At 38.5% G+C, this 20,010-nt stretch overlaps 1 protein-coding gene across 2 annotated transcripts in view; it reads right to left on the bottom strand.

Moving 5' to 3' along the window:
- The window catches only part of DNAJB6 (DnaJ heat shock protein family (Hsp40) member B6), a 65,086-nt gene that overhangs the window by 32,766 nt on the left and 12,310 nt on the right, over positions 1–20,010 (bottom strand). For both annotated transcript variants that reach the window (XM_075045464.1, XM_075045454.1), the window contains exons 3-8: positions 19,489–19,598; positions 16,735–16,794; positions 16,251–16,361; positions 3,783–3,914; positions 2,716–2,857; positions 455–525 (exon numbers count right to left, since the gene is read on the bottom strand). In XM_075045464.1, coding sequence (XP_074901565.1) covers positions 455–525; positions 2,716–2,857; positions 3,783–3,914; positions 16,251–16,361; positions 16,735–16,794; positions 19,489–19,598 — 626 coding nt within the window. The remainder of the gene's footprint in view (positions 1–454; positions 526–2,715; positions 2,858–3,782; positions 3,915–16,250; positions 16,362–16,734; positions 16,795–19,488; positions 19,599–20,010) is intronic.

Genomic DNA, 20,010 nt, shown 5'->3' with positions numbered 1-20,010 from the left:
TTTAAAAAAAGCTGAAATTATTAAAAAGGTTATCCTGGAAATGTTAACTTCACAGCAGACTTAAACTACTACTTGGCTCACATTTCAAATTGTAAAAAGCAAGATTCATGCTAGTGTTAGTGTACATCTCGCCCTAGCACTACTGAAGGATCATGGTTCACCTTGATCATATATAATAAAAAGAAAAGTGCATACAGAAATTTACAACAATTTTAAGGACAAAAAATGGTCCAATTGATGTGGTCCCAACAATTAACTCAAAAGTCTATGACAAATACGAGCTTCAGTGAGCTATTTATACTACTTAAGTACGGATATACAGAAAGTTGAGTTCGTTTGAAATCTTCAAAAAATGTTCCTGTCAATCCTCAAATGGTGGCTGTTATAGCTTAAAATTTCTGTTAAATGCGTGCGTTGAATTACTTGTTATCCAAGCGTAGCAGCTGCTCCTTACCATTTATTGTTAGCGACCTTAACTGGCCATCTTCTTCAACTTCTACTCTCTCTTGTCCATTCTCAACAATTCTGTAGGACAAAAACACAGCCATTTTAAAGCACTGTAAGCAGTTTGAAAATACACACCAGACCTAGGATTTTAGATAATGAACTATAATGGAGCACTGCCTGCTTAATGCAACTGTAGTTGGCGAGCTTTTGTATTTAACAGCACAGAAGCTGTAACTAGTAACCATCTGCATTCCCCCACTGATACTGCTTATTTACAGAAGGAAAATTGCTTTCTGAAAGTTTGAATCCTCCAGCTTGTAGAGTTCACAGTTACAGCTGTCACCTCATACATTGTCACAGTTGTACTGACACTACAGACTATTATCTAGAACTAACTGTCTTTTGACATATCAACTGTACAATCTTGATGATGCATTTAGTACCTACCCATTCATTAAATGCATAATATTCTAGACCCAATGACAGTTTTGCATGATGTAAGGCACACAAGACAGTCTTTAATCCACTTCTAATTTGATCAGAGCAATTAATTTGGAGACCTACTGTATACCAAGTTTATGACCAGCAAGATACGTTGCAAAATTTAAGTATGCCTGACTGGAAGGAGAGATTATTAAAGACCTCTGTGGGTTTGGGCTTTTTTTGTTTAGAAATGGGAAGATAAGGAATGTTTAAATTATTTTCAGAACATTAAATTTATGCCTAAATTTTAACTATCTGGGAATTCTCTCCTCATGATTCAAATGAGGAAACCACATGGATGATTACGAATTTTTCTGGAGATCAGACTTACTGAAGAGAATACACCCATATTAAAAACAGAGTAAATGGCTTCTTGCCTGAAGCAAAGTACTACTCAGAGAAGATTTTCACTGGGTATGCTGGGATATGAATCTTCTTTAGACTTAGCCACCTTGTCAGCAGACATTCTACAAAGTAACTGGACTTCTCAGAGATAGTAAACATGTCTTCCTAGATGTGGCTAACCACATTTCTTGCTTCTCCTCCCGGTTTCTAAATATGCTAACGTAAGATATGACAGCAGCATACCTGATTTAGTCTATTTTTTAATATTAAAACAAACATGGTGCCTTATCTTCTTTTGCGTAAATACTTTCTTTGGTGTCTCTCACCTGGTACAATTCCCTCAAAAGTGGGCAGTTTTCAGATTTTTCTGGAATACACTCACAGAAAAACATCATGACCACAACAGCATGTGATGACAAAGGCTGCATTTAAGTGGTCAAGATGACAGGATCTCTCCAGTGTAATAGGACACAGAAGAACCTTGCATTTCAAAGTACGGGACACAAGTTACCAAACAAAAAAACTGGCTTTCCCTTGCTTTTCTGTAAATTTTTTTTATAAAGTACTGAAATTACATTTAACTATTTGTTCAGTACTCCTATAACGTACTGATGATAATGTTCCATGTAGGTTACTCTATAGCTAATATTTCGGTTTCCCAAATGCAGTGATTTCCCTATTACAAGCATGAAATAGTGAGAAGGTACACTGTATGCAGTACTTGAAAATTCACTTTCCAAACAGGAAACACATTCTCCAAAGCAAGTTTCAGTTGCTTATTTGACTTAACAGATATAGGAAAATTACTTTACACAAAAACTTCAGTCAAACACTGCCTAGAAAAGCAAACTAGAGCAGATGTAAGGGAAAACTGTTTCAAATTTCATAGTGTCTGCAAAATTAAAAGTCTTCCCAATCCCCAGTTGAAAGCTTCACAATCAACAGAAACCGAGCGCACTTTTCCCTTCCAGAAGCTCAAGCTGACTTGGCAGGCAGTAGTCAAGGACCATAATAAGAGATGCATCACTACACTAGAGGTTCTGGAGGCCTGCAAGAGCTCCATTGCCAGGTCCCTTTCAAAGAGCAAACAAGTTGCAACCTTCATTTTTTGTCAGAGCAGTTCTGAAAGCAGGTCTTACACATCTGAACCCTCCTCAACTATCAGGAGTTTACCATCTTCCCCATTTTCACATGCTACAGCTTTAAGTAATTCAGCAATGCCAAGAAGAGTCAGAGAATCCAACAAAACTTTTCAAATTTTTTTAAGCATTCAGAGAAATCCAAGTAATGTGATTACCACAACAGCAACAGTAAAAATACATATACATACATGTATCACTATATTTACGTGTGTGTATATATAGTATATTTAAATACATGTATTTATAGCTATGCATGTCTCTACATGTAGTTTCATACAAATATATTTATATCACTTACCTCTTTGTAGTAATTTTTCTGCCATTAACTATTTTTGTTGAGGTTGATACTGATTTGAAGTTACCCATCCCACTGCCACCAAATGACGTAGAGGAGAACGAAGTAAGGCCTCCGTGTCCCAGTGAACCAAATGAAGTAAAACCTATTGGGAAAGAAGGTATTTGACTAAAAAATGTATTTTTGCATGATCACGGGATCCAAGTTTATCATTCACTCAGACTACATCCTAGCTTCAGGATGCCCTTAGGTGGTTGCATCAACACAGTATCAGTGACTAAATGGCATTAAACACCAGGGTGAGAATAAAAACATGGCTCCAGCCCCATCAATTTCTGCCATATGGACCCATAGTTCAAATTCCAAATGCACAGCATGGTCCAAAAACCATTCGTCATCTCCTCTGATGAAACGGCATTCAGGCCTGTCTGCTGAACTTAAACCATTATATCATTCTTTCCACTCAAGATAAAGCTAGTAACTTTAATGGATCTGATTTTTTGCTTTAATATAGATGTTGGGATGCCCTGAGTTAGCAGACACAAGTAGTTCTGTATCGCTAACATCCAACTAATACCCAGAATCTTAACACTTGAAAGGATACTGACCACCAGCAACTCTCAGCAACCTCTGAGATACAGACATCAGCATTCAAACTGACTATCCCAAAACTGATACTAAGTAGTACCATGGGTTTTAGGCACACATTTTTCCAGTTTATTTTCAGGACCTTAAATAAAAGGTCCATCATACCCTCAATACCAAAAGCAAACAGAAAAAAAAACAATTTTAAAGCTATAAAAAAACCCTGTAGCACCAAAATTAAGAACACAAAAAGTTCTACCTCCTAGAGGTCTGTTTACTTTTCATGAACTTTCAAGTAGACCAAATACCATAACTATAGCTTTATTTACATTCAGACTTTACAGAGAACAGCTTAATTTAAAAAAAGCAGCCTCAGAATTCCCTGAATGAAGGAGGCAACTTTTAAAAAAGTATTTATCAGCTTATTATATTGAGATCCTTTGTAAACCAAAACTGCATTCCTTGTTAAATGTTATGATATTTACCTGTGTCAAATGAAGAAAAACCACTGCCAAAAGCAGGGAATCCACCAAAGGCAGAGAAAAATGATCCACCACCTCTGCTTCTGCTTCCCCTTGGACCCCGCCTGGCCCCGAAGAAGTCCTCAAAAGGGTCTTCTACAGAAGAGAAGACAACATTTAAGAGGTCAATATTAACTGAGTAATTCTGTATTTAATCATTAGGATTCTTCATTAAAAAAAATTTTCCTGTTACAGATAAGATTCTACCTTTGAAATACTTGATGCTACTGAACTCAACAGTCCACCAAAAAGGCAATTCCTATGCTCCTTCTGGACTAAATTCTGTCTCAGTTTTGGATAGTTAAAAATAATTACAAAAAGTGTCCTTATTTTAGCTGTTTAGTATTAAAAAGCAGTAAACCTAATGTAAATGCTCTTACATTTTTCAGTATAATAAAGTTGACAAGAGCTACAAAAACAGTATTATCTCCACCACATGCTCATATAGCATAATACACTGGAGGTATGATAAAAAATGAAATCAGTATTTATTTGGAGCTAACTATGTCCAGTCAGTTAGCATTTGACAGATTTAACACTCTTCAGATGCATAATCATGATCTCTACACACCAAGTCACCATAAGGCAAATCCTTCAGCTGTTCTACAGAACTTACTGTTGCCAGGCTAAGGTCAGGCTCTTAGAATTCGAATTTAACAAATCTTAAAATATTGCACACAGGTACATGAACTTCCTAGCTTATTTTTATTCAAGATTTATTGTACATCACCATGATGAGGTCTCTGACAAGTAACTTCCAGATAGGTTATATCAATTACTGAAATATAAAAACAGCAGCCAGGGACTCATGACTCATAAAGTGTTCAAAGTGTTTATTTCAGCACTTGCCACATCAGGTACTTCAAACACGTATTCTGATGCACATTTAGGCAGCAAAGTATGGAAGTTTACACACAGTGTCCCAAAGAGGCATTTGGTCCCTACCAAGCAGGAGGAAGAGGGGAGAAATAGAGAAAGGGGGTCATGGTTAAAATGCTATTTCAAATTCAAGTACAACTGTTATGTCATTCAGAACAGCTAGCTATTGTTCCATCCACATCAGGAAGACAATAGTCTCTTTCAAAAAAAAAAAAAAGGGGGGGGGGGCACGGGGGCAGACACGACCAGACACCTGTACAAGCAATCCTTATTTACTTTAACACATTTTCCTAAAAAACTAGTTATTGCTAGAATTATCGGAAAACTGCTTTTCACTAGTGCTCTTAAAACAAAGAACAACATATAAAATTGCAATAACAGACACTCAATAAACATAATACTTGCATTAAAATCAGAAATGTTTAGGAACTTCAACTATTCTCTCCATCAATCACAACTCTCCCAAAATCAGTGTTGTACAGTACCAAACTATTTCACCACGTTTTACAAGTGCGGACTCAATATTGAAAGAGAACAGTCTGAAACACTTCTCAGGATAAGCACTTGCTGAAAAATGCAGAAACTGGTGATAGCAGCAATAGAAGTATGAAAGCAAGGAAAGAGTCTTATAACTGCATGACTGCTTCAGAACTACAAATTGACAAAGCAAAGGTCAGAAACACAGCATTTATTCCACCTTTGGTATAACCACAAAAATCCAAGCTGATTTATGATATATCACCAAGTTAATGCAATAGTGACAATACTAATGCAATCAATAAGATAATAAAAAGGTATTAGTAACCATCTGGTTTATGTGCAATTACTTAACAGAAGTGAAATGTCACAACGTATTTATGCTGAACAAAGGCAGCTGCTGAAGTTCAGACACATACTCCCCATTAGCAGAGACGTAAAATGCCAAGAACAACAAAAAAAATAACGCCATCCTTCCCCCTAGCTTCCACAGTTATTGATAAAACAAGGCAGGACCAATACACTAGACAAGCAAGTGGTAAGATTTTTTCTACTTCAGGTGGTTTTTTGTTTTGTGCTTTTTTTATTTTCCATGTAGAACAAGTTTTCTTCAATATAAAGATGACTTGTTATTACCTTTTAAACAACAGAAATTAAACCAATGCTAGGGCATGGAAATATGGGAACCTACCACCAAAATTACCGTTTCCAAAACAAGCACTATGCCCATTTAAAAGAGGCAATTTTTTGTCAGACTACTGTATCAGGTAACGCTGCAATTGTTTTGTCCAATTTGTGGAGTGACCAATTTTGCTAGTGACTCATAAGTTGGTTATGAAGGTCATTCACTCACGTGTACAAATGATCTATATTATATTACTCCCACTGTTAAGCTTTCTATTTATAGTCCAATTTTTCTTGTTACCTGGAGTTTGAATAAAAACAAAACAACCTACCATGTAAGCTTTGAGTTTTTAATCGCCCACAGTATATCAACCTATTCTGCAAGTGAACCTCTCCTCCTCGGCACGACAGCAGCAGAAACACAGTTTTTTATGGGAGGATCACAGAATCTCCCAGAGATCCCTGCTATCAACCCAGCTTCTAAATGGCTTATTGCCTACTCCTAACCACACTAAAACCTACCCAAGACTTGGACATGCCTTATTAGCCTTTGGCAACCCTACGCACCAAAGAAATAGGTCAGCACTCTGTATTAGCAAATGTTCTAGCCTCAGGTGATTTCTGTTAGCAGCCTTGCTAATAATCCTCCAGTGCTCTTCCAGTAATTCTCTGCAGTAAGAAAGATACTCAAACCACTCTTCCGCAATGGACTGCGGAATGCTCAGCAAGATGGATTATGCGGAGACAGGACAATGGGTAGGACTTCCCTGAGGGAATATTTCTTACTATCCTGACAGCCATCCAGGTACAGCATGCAGGAAAAAAAAAATATGGCAAAAACATTGAGGAGAGAAGGCAGCAGGAGGCTTCTGCATTAAACATCTTTTGTTGTATCCACCACCAAATACACATTAATATAGCAACCTCACAACTACTCAGACCCTGTTTATGCTTTTAGTCCCTAAATTAGGATGATTAATAGTACCACTCAGCAAAATAATAACATTTCAGCCTGGTAGGTCTATTTTTGTGATTTAGCAGAACCTTTCCATGCATGATAACCTTTTCACATAGATGGCTTTTTCCAAACAGTTAAAATGACAATATCAGGGTGTTAGGTTTTTTTAATGACTGCTCTTATGATAGTCATTTTGGTGCTTACAATCCATGTAATTTTCTTATTGAATGTTACAAGCACATCAGATCAAAATTAAGCAGTAAAAAAACCCAACCCGTAAGCGAAGGCCTTTCTAAAAAGGGAAAATACTATATAAATACTATACAACTTAAAAGCTTCAAAAAACTGAAATGCTAGACTAGTGTCACCTCAGAGTATTACTAAATACTGTTTGAGGATAAATTCACAGTTTATTCTAATCTGGGTATTACCAGAAGCATATGGGAAGACAAGAGTATCAGATTCAGTTTCAACCAAAGTGTTGGAATACACTTCTGACAGAAGTTGTGGCGTCAAAACAGCAAAGATCGAGAGAGAACAAAAGGTGAGAAATTTCAAGGAAGCCAGTGAGACAGACTTCTAATATATCAACAACAGCAGATGACGTGAGGCTTTTGGGGGAAAAAGCAAAAGCTGAAGCAAAGAACTCATGCTAGCCTGTTACCAAAAAAGACAAAATGAAGGACTTCAGTACTCTTGCTGTTACTAGATAGGAAGACTGCAGTTTCAGAAGCCAAAAAGTTAATGCAAAGGTTGGAACACAAAACCCCCAGCAACACAAAAGATTGTACACTAACAAACCCACCTGACAATACTTACATTAGAGGTAATGTTTCCAAAACAATTTACTTTATTTGGAAAAGTCTTTGCTAATTCAAATGCAGCAGCTGTCTTGTTCCCCTGGGTAAAACATTAAACCTGCTTACTGCAAACCACAGAATCCTACCTTGCTCTTCTGTACTCACAGGAAAAGAATTTCACCTCTAAACAAGTAAAATAACAACAACAACAACTATAACAAGTATCTCACTGCAGTTCAAAATAAGGTAGGTCATGAACCGCCCCCCTCCGAGGAATCCTCAGCTGCAACACAGAAACAGGATCTTCACCCTTTCAGCAGTATAAGCCAATTGCAGAATACTACTTAAAAGATGTGATTGCTGTCCTTCCCTGCCTTGTAATCATGGAACCAAATGACAAGTTGCATTAATTCATTGATCCAAAAGAAAACACTGAGTGTTTGCATTGTTAGCTTTCTGTTGCATCCACAAGCTAATCTGACTCTGTATTGGCAAGACTGGCATATCTGAAAGAAAATGGGCAGGGAAGCACCATACAAGGGAGGAAAGAAGGCAAACCCCAGAATATCTACATTTGAAGCAGTCCACAATTCAGATAAACTTCATGAAATTCATTATATCAATTTAAGGCACTAGCTGAAACCACAATACACTATAAACTAAAAGTGTCACATCTCCTATGGCAGTCACTTCTACCATGACACTTGTACCCTGGCAGCTGCTTGGGGAACCAGATCAGGAACTGATCAACTGAAAAGAGCATCTCCAGATGAAAAGAAGTTCAGCCACATCAATTCTTCGCTACAGTTCACAGCGTGACTGTAAAAGCAACTGCTGGTTACAAGGAAGACAGCAGGAAGAACAGCCCAAGGGTCAAAAGCAGCACAGGAAGATGCTTTCAGCCATAGAACAATGCCATCCCTGATGAAAGTGTTGAGCACATTCCGGCGCAATGTCATCATTCACATCCAGAAAATCAGAAGTGTTGAGATAAATTGTGCACCGTCAACAAATGTTCTCATACGCACACACTGCTGCAGCCAGAGATGTTGATAATCTTATAGGAACAGTACGCAAAGGAACATTACCCTGTAAAAACAGGATCACTGCTCAGTCACCACTCACTGGACTACTCTTGCAACGAATGCAAAGAATAAAGGAAACAAAGTTCAATCAGAGCTACACTATCACCTCTGCCAAAACATGACACGAGCAGAATGCCCTTATTGCAGATGCAGGAGGATGACACTGTAGCTGTGTATTGGGTTTGCATGGCAAGGTTTTGGTAGCTGGGGACTAAAGGGGTGGCTTCTGTGAGAAGCTGCTAGAAGCTTCCCCTACATCCACTAGAGCCAATGCCAGCTAGCTCCAAGACCGACCCGCTGCTGGCCAAGGCTGAGCCCATCAGCGACAGCAGTAGCACCTCTGTGATAATATATTTATGAAGGGGAAAAAAAAAAAAGTTGCCGCAGAACAGAAATTGCAGCCAGAGAGAGGAGTGAGAACATGTGAGAGAACAAGGTCAGTGCAGAAGGAGGGGAGGAGGTGCTCCAGGCGCCGGAGCAGAGATTCCCCTGCAGCCCGTGGGGAAGACCATGGTGAGGCAGGCTGTCCCCCTGCAGCCCAGGGAGCTCCACGGGGGGGGGAGAGAGGACCCCACACTGAAGCAGGTGGATGCACCCAAAAGTGGGAAGCCCACACTGAAGCAGGCTCCTGGCAGGACCTGTGGACCCATGGAGAGAGGACCCCACGCTGGAGCAGGTTTTCTGGCGGGACTTGTGACCCCCGCGGGGGACCCACACTGGAGCAGACTGTGCCTAAAGGACTGCACACTGTGGAAGGGACCCACGCTGGAGCAGTTCATGAAGAACTGCAGCCCATAGGAAGGACTCACGTTGGAGAACTTCATAGAGAACTGTCTCCCATGGGAGGGGCCCCGCGCTGGAGCAGGGGAAGAGTGAGGAGTCCTGCCCCTGAGGAGGAAGGAGCGGCAGAGACCTGTGATGAACTGACCATAACCCCCATTCCCCGTCCCCCTGTCTGTGCCACTGGGGGGGTAGGTAGAGAATCCAGGAGTGAAGTGTGCCCAGGAAGAAGGAAGGGGTGGAGGGAAGGTGGTTTATGATTTGGTTTTATTTCTCATTACCCTACTCTGGTTTGACTGATAATAAGTTAATTTTCCCCAAGTAGAGTCTTTTTTGCCCGTCACAGTAATTGGTGAGTGATCTCTCCCTGTCCTTATCTTGACCTGTGAGCCTTTCGTTATATTTTCTCTCCCCTGTCCAGCTGAGGGGGGGAGTGATAGAGCAGCTTTGGTGGGCACGCCCTAGATAAAGAGACAGTCAAACTCAACGACATTGAGTATTACAGTCTGCAGTGTTTCAGTAAGCAGAGGCAGTATAGGCTGCCTGTCTGCCATCATTGCCTTATTTCAAAAGCATATTGTAAGTGACTTTATAGATCATGCCAGGAAAGAGTCTGAAATGCAGGTCTGAATAATGTGTTTATGCAAAGGGCTACAGATACATGATATATACAATAAAAGAGAATTCTTGGAGTAGGTATTTCTGTCTTGTCTTCTATTTGAAGAAAGTTTCAAAGATGCAGATTTGCAGTAAATACACACAGAACCTCATTCTACAGCTCTGGAGTGTACCCAGGTGCAAAAAGCCTACATTATCATAACTAGGCAGGCCACAGAAACCTGTAAGCACTTTTGCATGGATATATTTTCTTCATTATCTACAAAATAAGCATACTGTTGATGCCACTTACTCGGAAGAGACACTAACATGCTGTTGCAAGCACTGTTGATTCCCCTGCCTTGAGTGTTTCAGCATGGTCTTTTATAATTGCTCTCTTCCACAAAGTAGGTGTCAAACATGTTTGTCCCACTTACTTAAGAAAGTTTACCAGCAGGAGCATTTTAAAGTCTTTCTAATGGTATATAGCAGAGATCCTGGAATTAGTAATTTTCTAGAAAAAGGAGACTTACAACATTACCTTTGAATGCCATCTATACCATAATTACAAAGATGCTAGAGTACAGTAAATCCAACTCTAACCAGCACTTCATGTTTATGAAATTAATGCCCAAATGTTCAGGCATACCTTAAAAATGAAGGAATCTTCCACTACCATTGTAGGACCTGCTCTTCTTGTGCTATGTTCAGTATTTGTCCTCTGACCAATTTAACCAGCTAGCCATCCAAGAAAACCAAACCAAACCATTTTCTTGGGACTAACAACCTGAACTGGCTTGGGATGACCGAGACAAACTTCATCTTCGGCCAGCATGCTATCAGACAGCTTCTCAATTATCTAGTGGGACATTAGTCAAAGATTAAAGTTTTAAGACAGACATGAGAATTTAGAGCAAGGCCTCCTCCCTTTCAGCAGCAGAAGCTATATATTAGCCACCCATGGGGCCACAGTATTACTTACTCCTGTTTGATAATGCTGTCTGGGTGAGACAATTCCTGTGTTTCAAAAACCTTCTTCAAACCTATCAAGTTATTTCTGAAAAATTCATAGTAACGAGATTTGGACCATTCAGTGGATAATTATGATCTAAGACTGGTGCTTATGAAATACAACTGTGCACATTCATACCAAAGCAAAGAATGCACATGCAAATCTCTAAGCACTTCATAAATTGCACCAGAAGCTGCAAATTTATGTCAACAAAAGATTAATCAGAAAGAGGACAATGTTGTGCAAGATAGATTTAATTGAAAGGCATCTCCATTTTCAGTTTTCAGAACCCATCTGACTAACAAATATATTCTGCATTCGAACACCTAAATGTCATAATTATCAGAAATTTATTACATGTGGATTAAAACTATGATCTGACTCTTATGCAAAGCTTTTGCCCCAGCAAGACAATTTTATGTCCTTGAGACAAAAAGGTTGAAGCTATCCCATTCCTAAACAACATCCTAGAACACAGGCCATGTAAAACAGAGTTTGCAATGATCACTGCACATAACATTTTCCTCTTTCTTGTCAGGTGAAGACTGTTTAGCCTGGATGCTTAAAGTAACTCAGTATATTTTTCCAGAACACTCATGCTTCATTTTATGTAATCGATATTACAGCAATCTGCAGTAATTCTCTTGTTTGATGGAACCAAACAACATACCGTATAACTAGCTAGCTAATGTTCTCTATGACAAATATTTATATCTAGCTAGCCATATAAAGGTGTTTAGTTTTCCCTTTGGTCTCCAAGAGTATAGATTTTTTAAATACCACATAAACCAGGTAACCAGAATTCTCAAGGGAAAACTCCACAGAATGTATATGTTTTATATGCATCATCTGGTATTAAATTCAGATTAAAATACAACGTAAATTCTACTTCACAAACTAAGAAAAACATTTAAGACATTTATAAAATACCATCTCAGAAGGTACACTGAGAATACTGAAGTGTTTAGGAACTGTAGCAAAACCTCAAGATTATAATCTATGTTGAAAGAGACTCCACAAACAGACTTCTCTCTGACATCAAAGTCTAGAGAGGGCATCCATCTGAAGCAATTTATCATGTCACATTATTAACACATTCTACCACAGAGAAAAGCATGGTTCCTCGTAGGATTCATTTAACTAGACATACAGGCATCTAAAGCTGTTTGAAATGCCCTGAAACATCGTGTCGAACTTCTAGATACTGCTGCTGGAGGATACTGGTCTACTATAGGTCCCAAGTTGTATTTTCTAGCCCATGAAGAAATTACTCGGGCATCTCAGACACCCTAAACCATGTCAAATGTCACAAGATGAGCTCAACTGTATATAAAAGATGACTTAACTACTTAAGGAGTTGTACTACTACTGAATTGCCTGTTGGGTAATGTTACACTCTTGTGATATCCACTCCATCTTTCAGTATGATTCCTCACTGATAATGCCTTCCAAGGTATAACCCATTCTTGAAGTGAGAATCTGAAAAGCCTCTAAACCAAAATGAAGTCAAGCATTTTTGCCTACACCACAATACATCACTTTCTGTTCCTCACAATGCTTGAAGCAGCAGTCTTTAAATTAATCAATACACCTCCATTACCAGTGGTAACATTGGGATCCTTCCCTCACTATGAACTGTTAAAATGTAGAACAATGTCCTTGAAAAATTTACAAGTAAAATACAAACAAAACACTACATGGAACACAAACCAAATCAACGCAAGCACCATAAATTGAGTAGGATATAATTTAAGTCTAAAACAAACTTACTCAAATGAGAAATCAATTCCTATATTAAGAGTAAACAGTCAGTTCTAAAGTCAAAGGACAGTCAAAGAACAGAAGTAGTATATGGTACAGAGTGCTGAATACCAGTTAACCACATGTTGATATTCCAAGGCAGTACTTTGCAATACAAAGAGTAGTACTGCATAAGAAGCATCACCTTTTCTTTCATTTTCTTTTCTTCCTGTTACAAGAATTATCATCCATCTATAAGTCAGAGACTGAAAACTATCACTGGGAGAGCTCACTAGGAAAATGCAGATTCTGCTGTAACCAGGTGTCACAGAAAGCAAGACCACATGAAAAGTTAAGAGAGTTAACTGCTTGTCATATTAACAGATCGAGTTTTAAAAAGTAGTAGCCTTCATGCACCCTTATTTTTACAAAGAATTTGCCTGAAAATCAGTGGAGAGAAATTGTGACTGGATGAGTTGAGCTCCCACCAGTGTTTCAACACAGCAGAATCTGCAAGAGCTCTAGTTTACCAATACAAATATTCACATAATACACACAATTCTACTGCTTGTTTTGGCATTATTAAATGCACTACACTCAGCTGAAAGCACCTGTATTTTCATGTTGTAGTACCTTAAACAGTCACGTAAATGCACAGATAGTTGCAAACACTTTTTATGGAAAGCTGTGGAAAAATTGTTTTTGAGTTATACTTGCCCATAGTAGAGAATGTCTTAAGCATCTTAAAGCCAAAAAAATTTCAAAAGAAATAAGAGGTGCTCATTTTAAAGCCTTCTGATGTGAAAAATTACATGAGCTTTTTTTACTCAGAATCCAAAACTCAACACTGGTTTTAGGACTCTGGTCAATGACACTGCAATTATCCACATAAAGTGGAGGCAGCTTTGAAACAATTAGTTTTCATCAACTGGAGTAGACATAACAGTGCTGACAGTGCCAGAACCTTACTCTGCAAGAAGCAGAGCCTGTGCTGCATTACTCAAAGCTGACAATGACAGTTATCAATACATGAAGTAGATAACCCACTTTTGAATAAATAAATAAATTTGGGCATTGAGCAGGGGGAGAATGTTTTTGGAAGCACGCCTTGATAACAACATACCTCTGCACTGGTGACATGTCCACTGTTTCCACAGGGTAAGATTATCATTGCTCCTCTACAGGAGAGGCTAAAGTAGCTGCAATATCCCAGGAAAATTTTGGCAGTAGTGGTACCTCCATTTGATAAGCTAGATAGCTCTATGCACTATGTTGTACAGCCTTCCTTCTAAGGAATCTGAAGGCTAAGTCCTCAGGTTCTTCTTAAGCCCATGACTATTTAACATGCAGAACTTCGCTTCTCTCACAGCTTTCAGGTTAGTCAGGAACACTGACATTTTTAGAGACAGCAAGTTAAACCTTTTGCTAGTGCTGATGAAGTAAATACAATCAAAATCAAACAGAGCCTATGTCAGCCTCCCAGTAGCTAGAACATGCCTTACCTATACAATTTACTATAATGATATGTGATTGAGAACTATTTTAAAGTATCTTAGATTAAAAAATAAACGAGAGCTACACGGTGTCTCCCAGCTCCTCCTCACTAGCTTCCTACTAAACATCTTGCTCAGGTTTTTGTAGGTTTTCTACTACTCAATCACAGAATGGTTGAGGTTGGCAGGGACCTCTGGTCCAATCCCCTGCTCAAGCAGGGCCACCTAGAGCGGGTTGCCCAGGACCATGTCCAGACAGCTTCTAATTATCTCCAAACATGGAGATTCCACAACCTCTCTGGGCAACCTGCTCCAATGCTCAGTCACTCTCACAGAAGCGTTACCTTAAGTCAGGTGAACCTCCTGTGCTTCCATTTGTGCCCATTGCCTCTTGTCCTGTCACTGGGCACCACTAACAGCCTAGCTCCACCTTCTTTACACCTTCCCTTCACATGCACATTGAGGAGAGCCTTACCCTGAGCTTTCTCTATACTGAACAATTCCAGCAATTCTCTCAGCTTTTTCCTCATGTGAGAGGAGCTGCAGTCCCTTAATTGTCTTAGTGGCCCTTCACTAGACTCTACCCAGTAACTCTGTTTCTTGTACTGGAGAGCCCAGATGTGGCCTAACCAGCACTGAGATCTCTCACTCATCTCATCTAAACAGAAATCCTTGTCTAGTATTCCTTAAGATTCTTCTTCTACTATGGGCAGTGAAAAAAGTTGCATCTTCCCAGTTCAGTCCATCAGTATTTTGCTAGATGCTTCCTCCAATCTGTCCTTTACTGCTTCTGCTGATTTCCCACTGGATCTAATGCTCAAGTTCTGCTACTTATCCTCTACCAGATTCTTTCTCTAGCTACTTATCTAATTCATCAACTAATGTTCTACTGAATTCAACCTCTAACCCTTCAACCCCTTTTCTAGCCCTTCATTAGATTCATCCAACAACTGATGATCCCTGAATAGCAAACTAGAGAAAGATATAATTAAAATCTGAGCTGAATTAGCCCCTTAATGCTGCCAGCAGATAAAAAATTACCTTTAAAAATATTAAAACACCTACATACATTATTACAGAGATTCATCAATATCGAGGCACTGAATAGGAAGAGAGTTTTGTTTTTCAAGTACACTTCTTGCAGTTTTCAAGTTTTTCAATACTTTAACTAAATACTGAAAACAGAATCTGTTCCGCTTTCTAGGTCAGCATTTTATGCAGTAGAACATACGCAGAGAGACTAAGAACTCCAGTGCCTCTGAAAAGACCTTCAATATACTAGAGCAAGCAACATCACAAGCCAACAGACCATCAGCACTATGGTAAAAAGATTACTTTGACAACTTTATCACATATTGCTTCCTTTAACTAAATGAAGCATCCAAGCTTCAAGAACTATTGAAGTTATCTGAGCCTTTAGGGACTCTAACTCCCAAGCAAACATGTGACATGAATTTGGGAGAGTGGCTAGATTATGTATGCAGCTGTTCTTATTTTGATACAAGAAAATCACTCCTGCCATGATACAAGTTCACACTGAGAGCTATGCTGTTAACAGTTACAGTTAACCTGTCCAGTTCAGAAGCTCTCAAAGCTACTTTAAATATTTACGGATTAAAAGAGATCAAATTCAATAGACTAAGTTCACCTGGTCAAATTCTCAAGCACAAATTCCAGTGTATACTTTTTCTGTTGAATGTTAGTTCCCCAATGTATAGAGACATAGTATCCACAATTTTATTTTTTTTTTAAACCAGGCCTTCCAACAAAACATGAATTGGCAAGCCATATCTGTTTTGTACTATCAAATCGACCAAGAAGAAACAGGTAGGAAACAAACTCTTTAAATATAATACAAAATACCAATTGTTTACCTTCAGCTTTCAGAGCTATTTCTAATAAAGGTGCATTAGCTGTGTTTGTTTTGTAAGAGTAAAGTTTTAGCCACACTTTAGATAGACATAACTAACACCAGTGGATTACTTACCAAAGAAGTCAAATGAAAAGGGGTCCCTTCCACCAAAAAACTCCCTGAAGACATCTTCTGGGTTACGGAATGTAAATCCAAATTCAAATGGATTATCGTGATGATTTCCACCTGCAAAAAGTAGTTAAATTTCAGTTACCCTCACACATTCCTACTAACAAGAAAGTTCAGGCCTATATGGTATTTGAATAATTTAAAAATATAAACACATGTCTAAAATTTCTCCTTCCCTTTCAGGTGTCACTTAAGTTAAGTACACACAATACTTTTTATAATTAGTTCTCCTTTCTCTGTTTCCAGATATCAGTAATACCTTTCACAACAGCTAGAAAAATTGTAAGAACAAGTATAATTCAAATTTTCAGAAGATGGCATTTTAGGCCTTAGCATAGGCATTTCCAGATTCCTGTCTTAAAAAGAAAGCTGTAGAAAATGTCTTTCCACCAGAATAGAGAAAGCAAAGAACTGCTAGCTGTCAACATACCTCCACCTCCGTTTATTAAGCCTTCTTTTCCATATCTGTCATAGATGTCACGTTTTTTAGCTACAAGGAGAAGTTATACACCACGTCAGTAAATAGGCATACAGAATTTGGAAAAAAAACAAAAAGACTTAACTGGTATTCTCAGCTAAACATCTTCTCAAAGCTAGTTTATTTAAGAACGTTCTGGCATGTAACTAGTGAATGTTTTTAATGAGGATTGCTAAAGCTGTTTAGGTTTAGAAAGAAGACTACCATTTAGTTGTAGAAGCTCTGGTCCTGTTGTGTCAGAAAAAATTCTGGTCTAAGGACAGAATTCACAAGGACATTTGCCTTTAAAAAGAATACTGCAGTCTTCATCTTTACATAGGTACCATGGAAAGCTTTAGGTTGTAAAGGACCTCTGGAATTCTACCTTCTCCTCCAAACAAGTCTAATCTCAAAGTTGGTCAAAACTTGCCTGGAGAAAGCCCTGATCTCATCAATCTCCAAGAAAAGATGCCGCATTCTCTCTGGAAAACAGTCCCAGTGCTCAAGCATTCTCATTGTAAGCATTCTCTTCCTTCTATCCAACTGGAATTGCCCTTGTTGCAAACCTTGACCATTGCCTCTTTTCCTTTTACTGCAGAAGACCAAGCCCATTGTGACAGTTATGAGAACCAAAGGACAGTGTTTGTATGAGTGACTGCAAAACCCCTCAAATCAATTATAACCACTTCCAGTTTAATAAAGGGGAATGAAGTGATATTAAAAAAATGGCATGAAAGGATTTGACTCAAAACTGCTTGCTCTCTATTATTTTAGAAGGCATGAAATGGCTCTTTCTTAATTTCATTGCAGACCAGCCTTCCAATATCCATGGGAAGGGGGAGAAAAATTAACTCTATATTACTACATAAGATCAGACTGTGCTGCTGTTACTGGAAGGGAACCTGAAGAGCTTAAAGACGCAGAGAGCTTATTTTGCTTGCACTGGTGTGGAAGCACCAGCTAAAAACCAGTCAGAGCATCTGAATTTAGGCTCTTAATATTAACATGTTATTCCCACTGGAATCTCTTCAGTGAAAGATGTTTTTGAAATTTAAATAGCATCACTGAAAAGAACATGCAGTTACCTCAAACAGCTGCTGAAAAGTAAAATACTTCTAACAGGAATTAGAATTTTCTATACTGGTCACCACCTGCAAATAATGGAAGCTTGCAATAGGTTTACACACACACACCCAGCAACACTTGGTATGTTACCCATATTGCATCTCTAGAAAGCAATTTTTAAAGAAAGGAGGTTAACCTACCCACCAATGTAAAAAGACCAAAGCAGTAAGGCAGACAAACTGTCAGAAGGAGCAGGAAACAGTGAGGAAGATCTGAGGGCTCACAAAGCCTGAAGTTCATCTTGAAAAATATAACGTTCTTGAAACCACAAGGGAAGTGTGTTCTATGATCACCCAATTTCAGTATTCTTTGCTTATGTAACCCCCTTACAAAACTATTCTTCTGCCAAAAATCTGTCTTCATTTAAGCCTGTAATGGTGTCAGAAAATTTCATTAAGTCTGCAGAACAGTTGATTGCCTCTCAAACACGGGGCTCAGGATTCAGATATCCCTGCTGCACAAATGATTTTTAAGACACCAGTAACTTAGGATTTGGTCTAGATCCAAAAACAGGCAGCATTTTTAGAAGATGTTCTAAAATTCTTGCAGTATACTGTTTCCGAAGAATTTAAAGATCTGTATAACAACCAGACCAGTATCCTATTTTTATCTTGCTCAAAAAATTTGCTTAAGGTTAAATTACTCTAGGAGACAAGTATACAATGAACTGCCCATAAAGTTCTGTTTCTCCCATGTCAATTAAGTATCAAAACCAACCAAAGAAACAGGGTGTACAAGACTGCAGCTTGATAAACCAGGCCAGATTCTGAAAGGTAATCTAGATGCTGCTAGTGCTTTAAATATAGCTTTCCCATGCTCATTGGTCTCAGGTGAAATCAAGGACACTTCAGAAATAGCACAAACAGCTGCAGTCAATTACAGGAGAAAATAATCAAAGTAGCTTAAATCACTTTGTTATGATGCAGACTGCTTTTGCCAGAACACTAGCAAAAGTTAATGATACTTTTCAAGCAAAAAGATACAGGTGAACTAAAAGCTGAATTCCTGCACCACATGGGTCAGGCTAAGCATCTGTTTCAGAACAATTCTAAATAAACACTCTCCTCAGTATCACAGTTGACTGAATTTATAGAATTCACCCAAACACAATCCAAATTTTCAGCAAGGTTTACAGTATGCTTGGTCTTTGTCAAGACTAGTTTACTGTTACAAGAACTAGAAGCAGTGGGCACAACAGTAGATAGAGTTTGTCTAGCCTGATTTTTATTGGATAAACACAGTAATTCCCCTATACAGACAGTAACATTGGCTTTACCTTCTAAGATAAAATTAATCTTGGTATTCACAAATATCTCTTCAGAAACTTCTGAAGAGGGCCTGGCAAACATACGATTTCAATTTCTAGAAGGAAACTGCTTTGGTTACTCGTCTAGAGAGATCCTGAATTTTTTGTTTCAAAATTTCTGCTTATTTTGCCTTATCTGCAAGCTGCTTTTTCTCTCCTTTCTTTTGAAAAAGAAGTACTTGAGTTGAATAGCAAACCAAAGCTATAATATCCCTTTAAAGCATCATACATCAGCATTTTCAGTTTGATACCCAGACTAGCGACCTGTAGTTCAAGAGCCCTTTTAAAATACCTACCATCTGACAAAACTTCATAGGCCTCAGCTACTTGTTTAAATTGCCGTTCTGCCTCTTCTTTATTGTCTGGATTTTTATCAGGGTGCCATTTTAATGCCAATTTACGGTACCTAAATGGAACGAAAACAAAGGATATTTTACTCTGAAATGAAGGAATATGCTGTACAGATAAACAAAATGTTTCAAACAAATTATCAGGGATTAAAGCACTTCAAAATTCCCCAGTGCTTTGTATCTTGCACCTAGACCAGTACCAACAGATTCTGCAGGTACACAAAGAACCATCTAGTCAGATTTGGTTTAAAAAAAAAGAAAAAGTGGATTTGGGGTTCTTTAGTTATTTTGAGATTATTCCTGTGCATTTCTGTTGATCAACATCTGGCAGGTCTAAGCAAAACATTCCATAACATTTCTGCTGTGGGCTGCTTCTTAGAGCTCCACAATTATTCAATACTACAACCAACCATGGGAAGCATCAAGAGTACTTGTCTAGTACAGACAAAACCGATAAAGCTCCAAGAG

Source organism: Buteo buteo, chromosome 2 (assembly GCF_964188355.1).
Source record: "Buteo buteo chromosome 2, bButBut1.hap1.1, whole genome shotgun sequence".
In the NCBI taxonomy this organism is placed as follows: Eukaryota; Metazoa; Chordata; class Aves; order Accipitriformes; family Accipitridae; genus Buteo; species Buteo buteo.
Note: the sequence above shows the minus strand (reverse complement) of the source record. Positions and strands in the feature narration are given on the sequence as shown.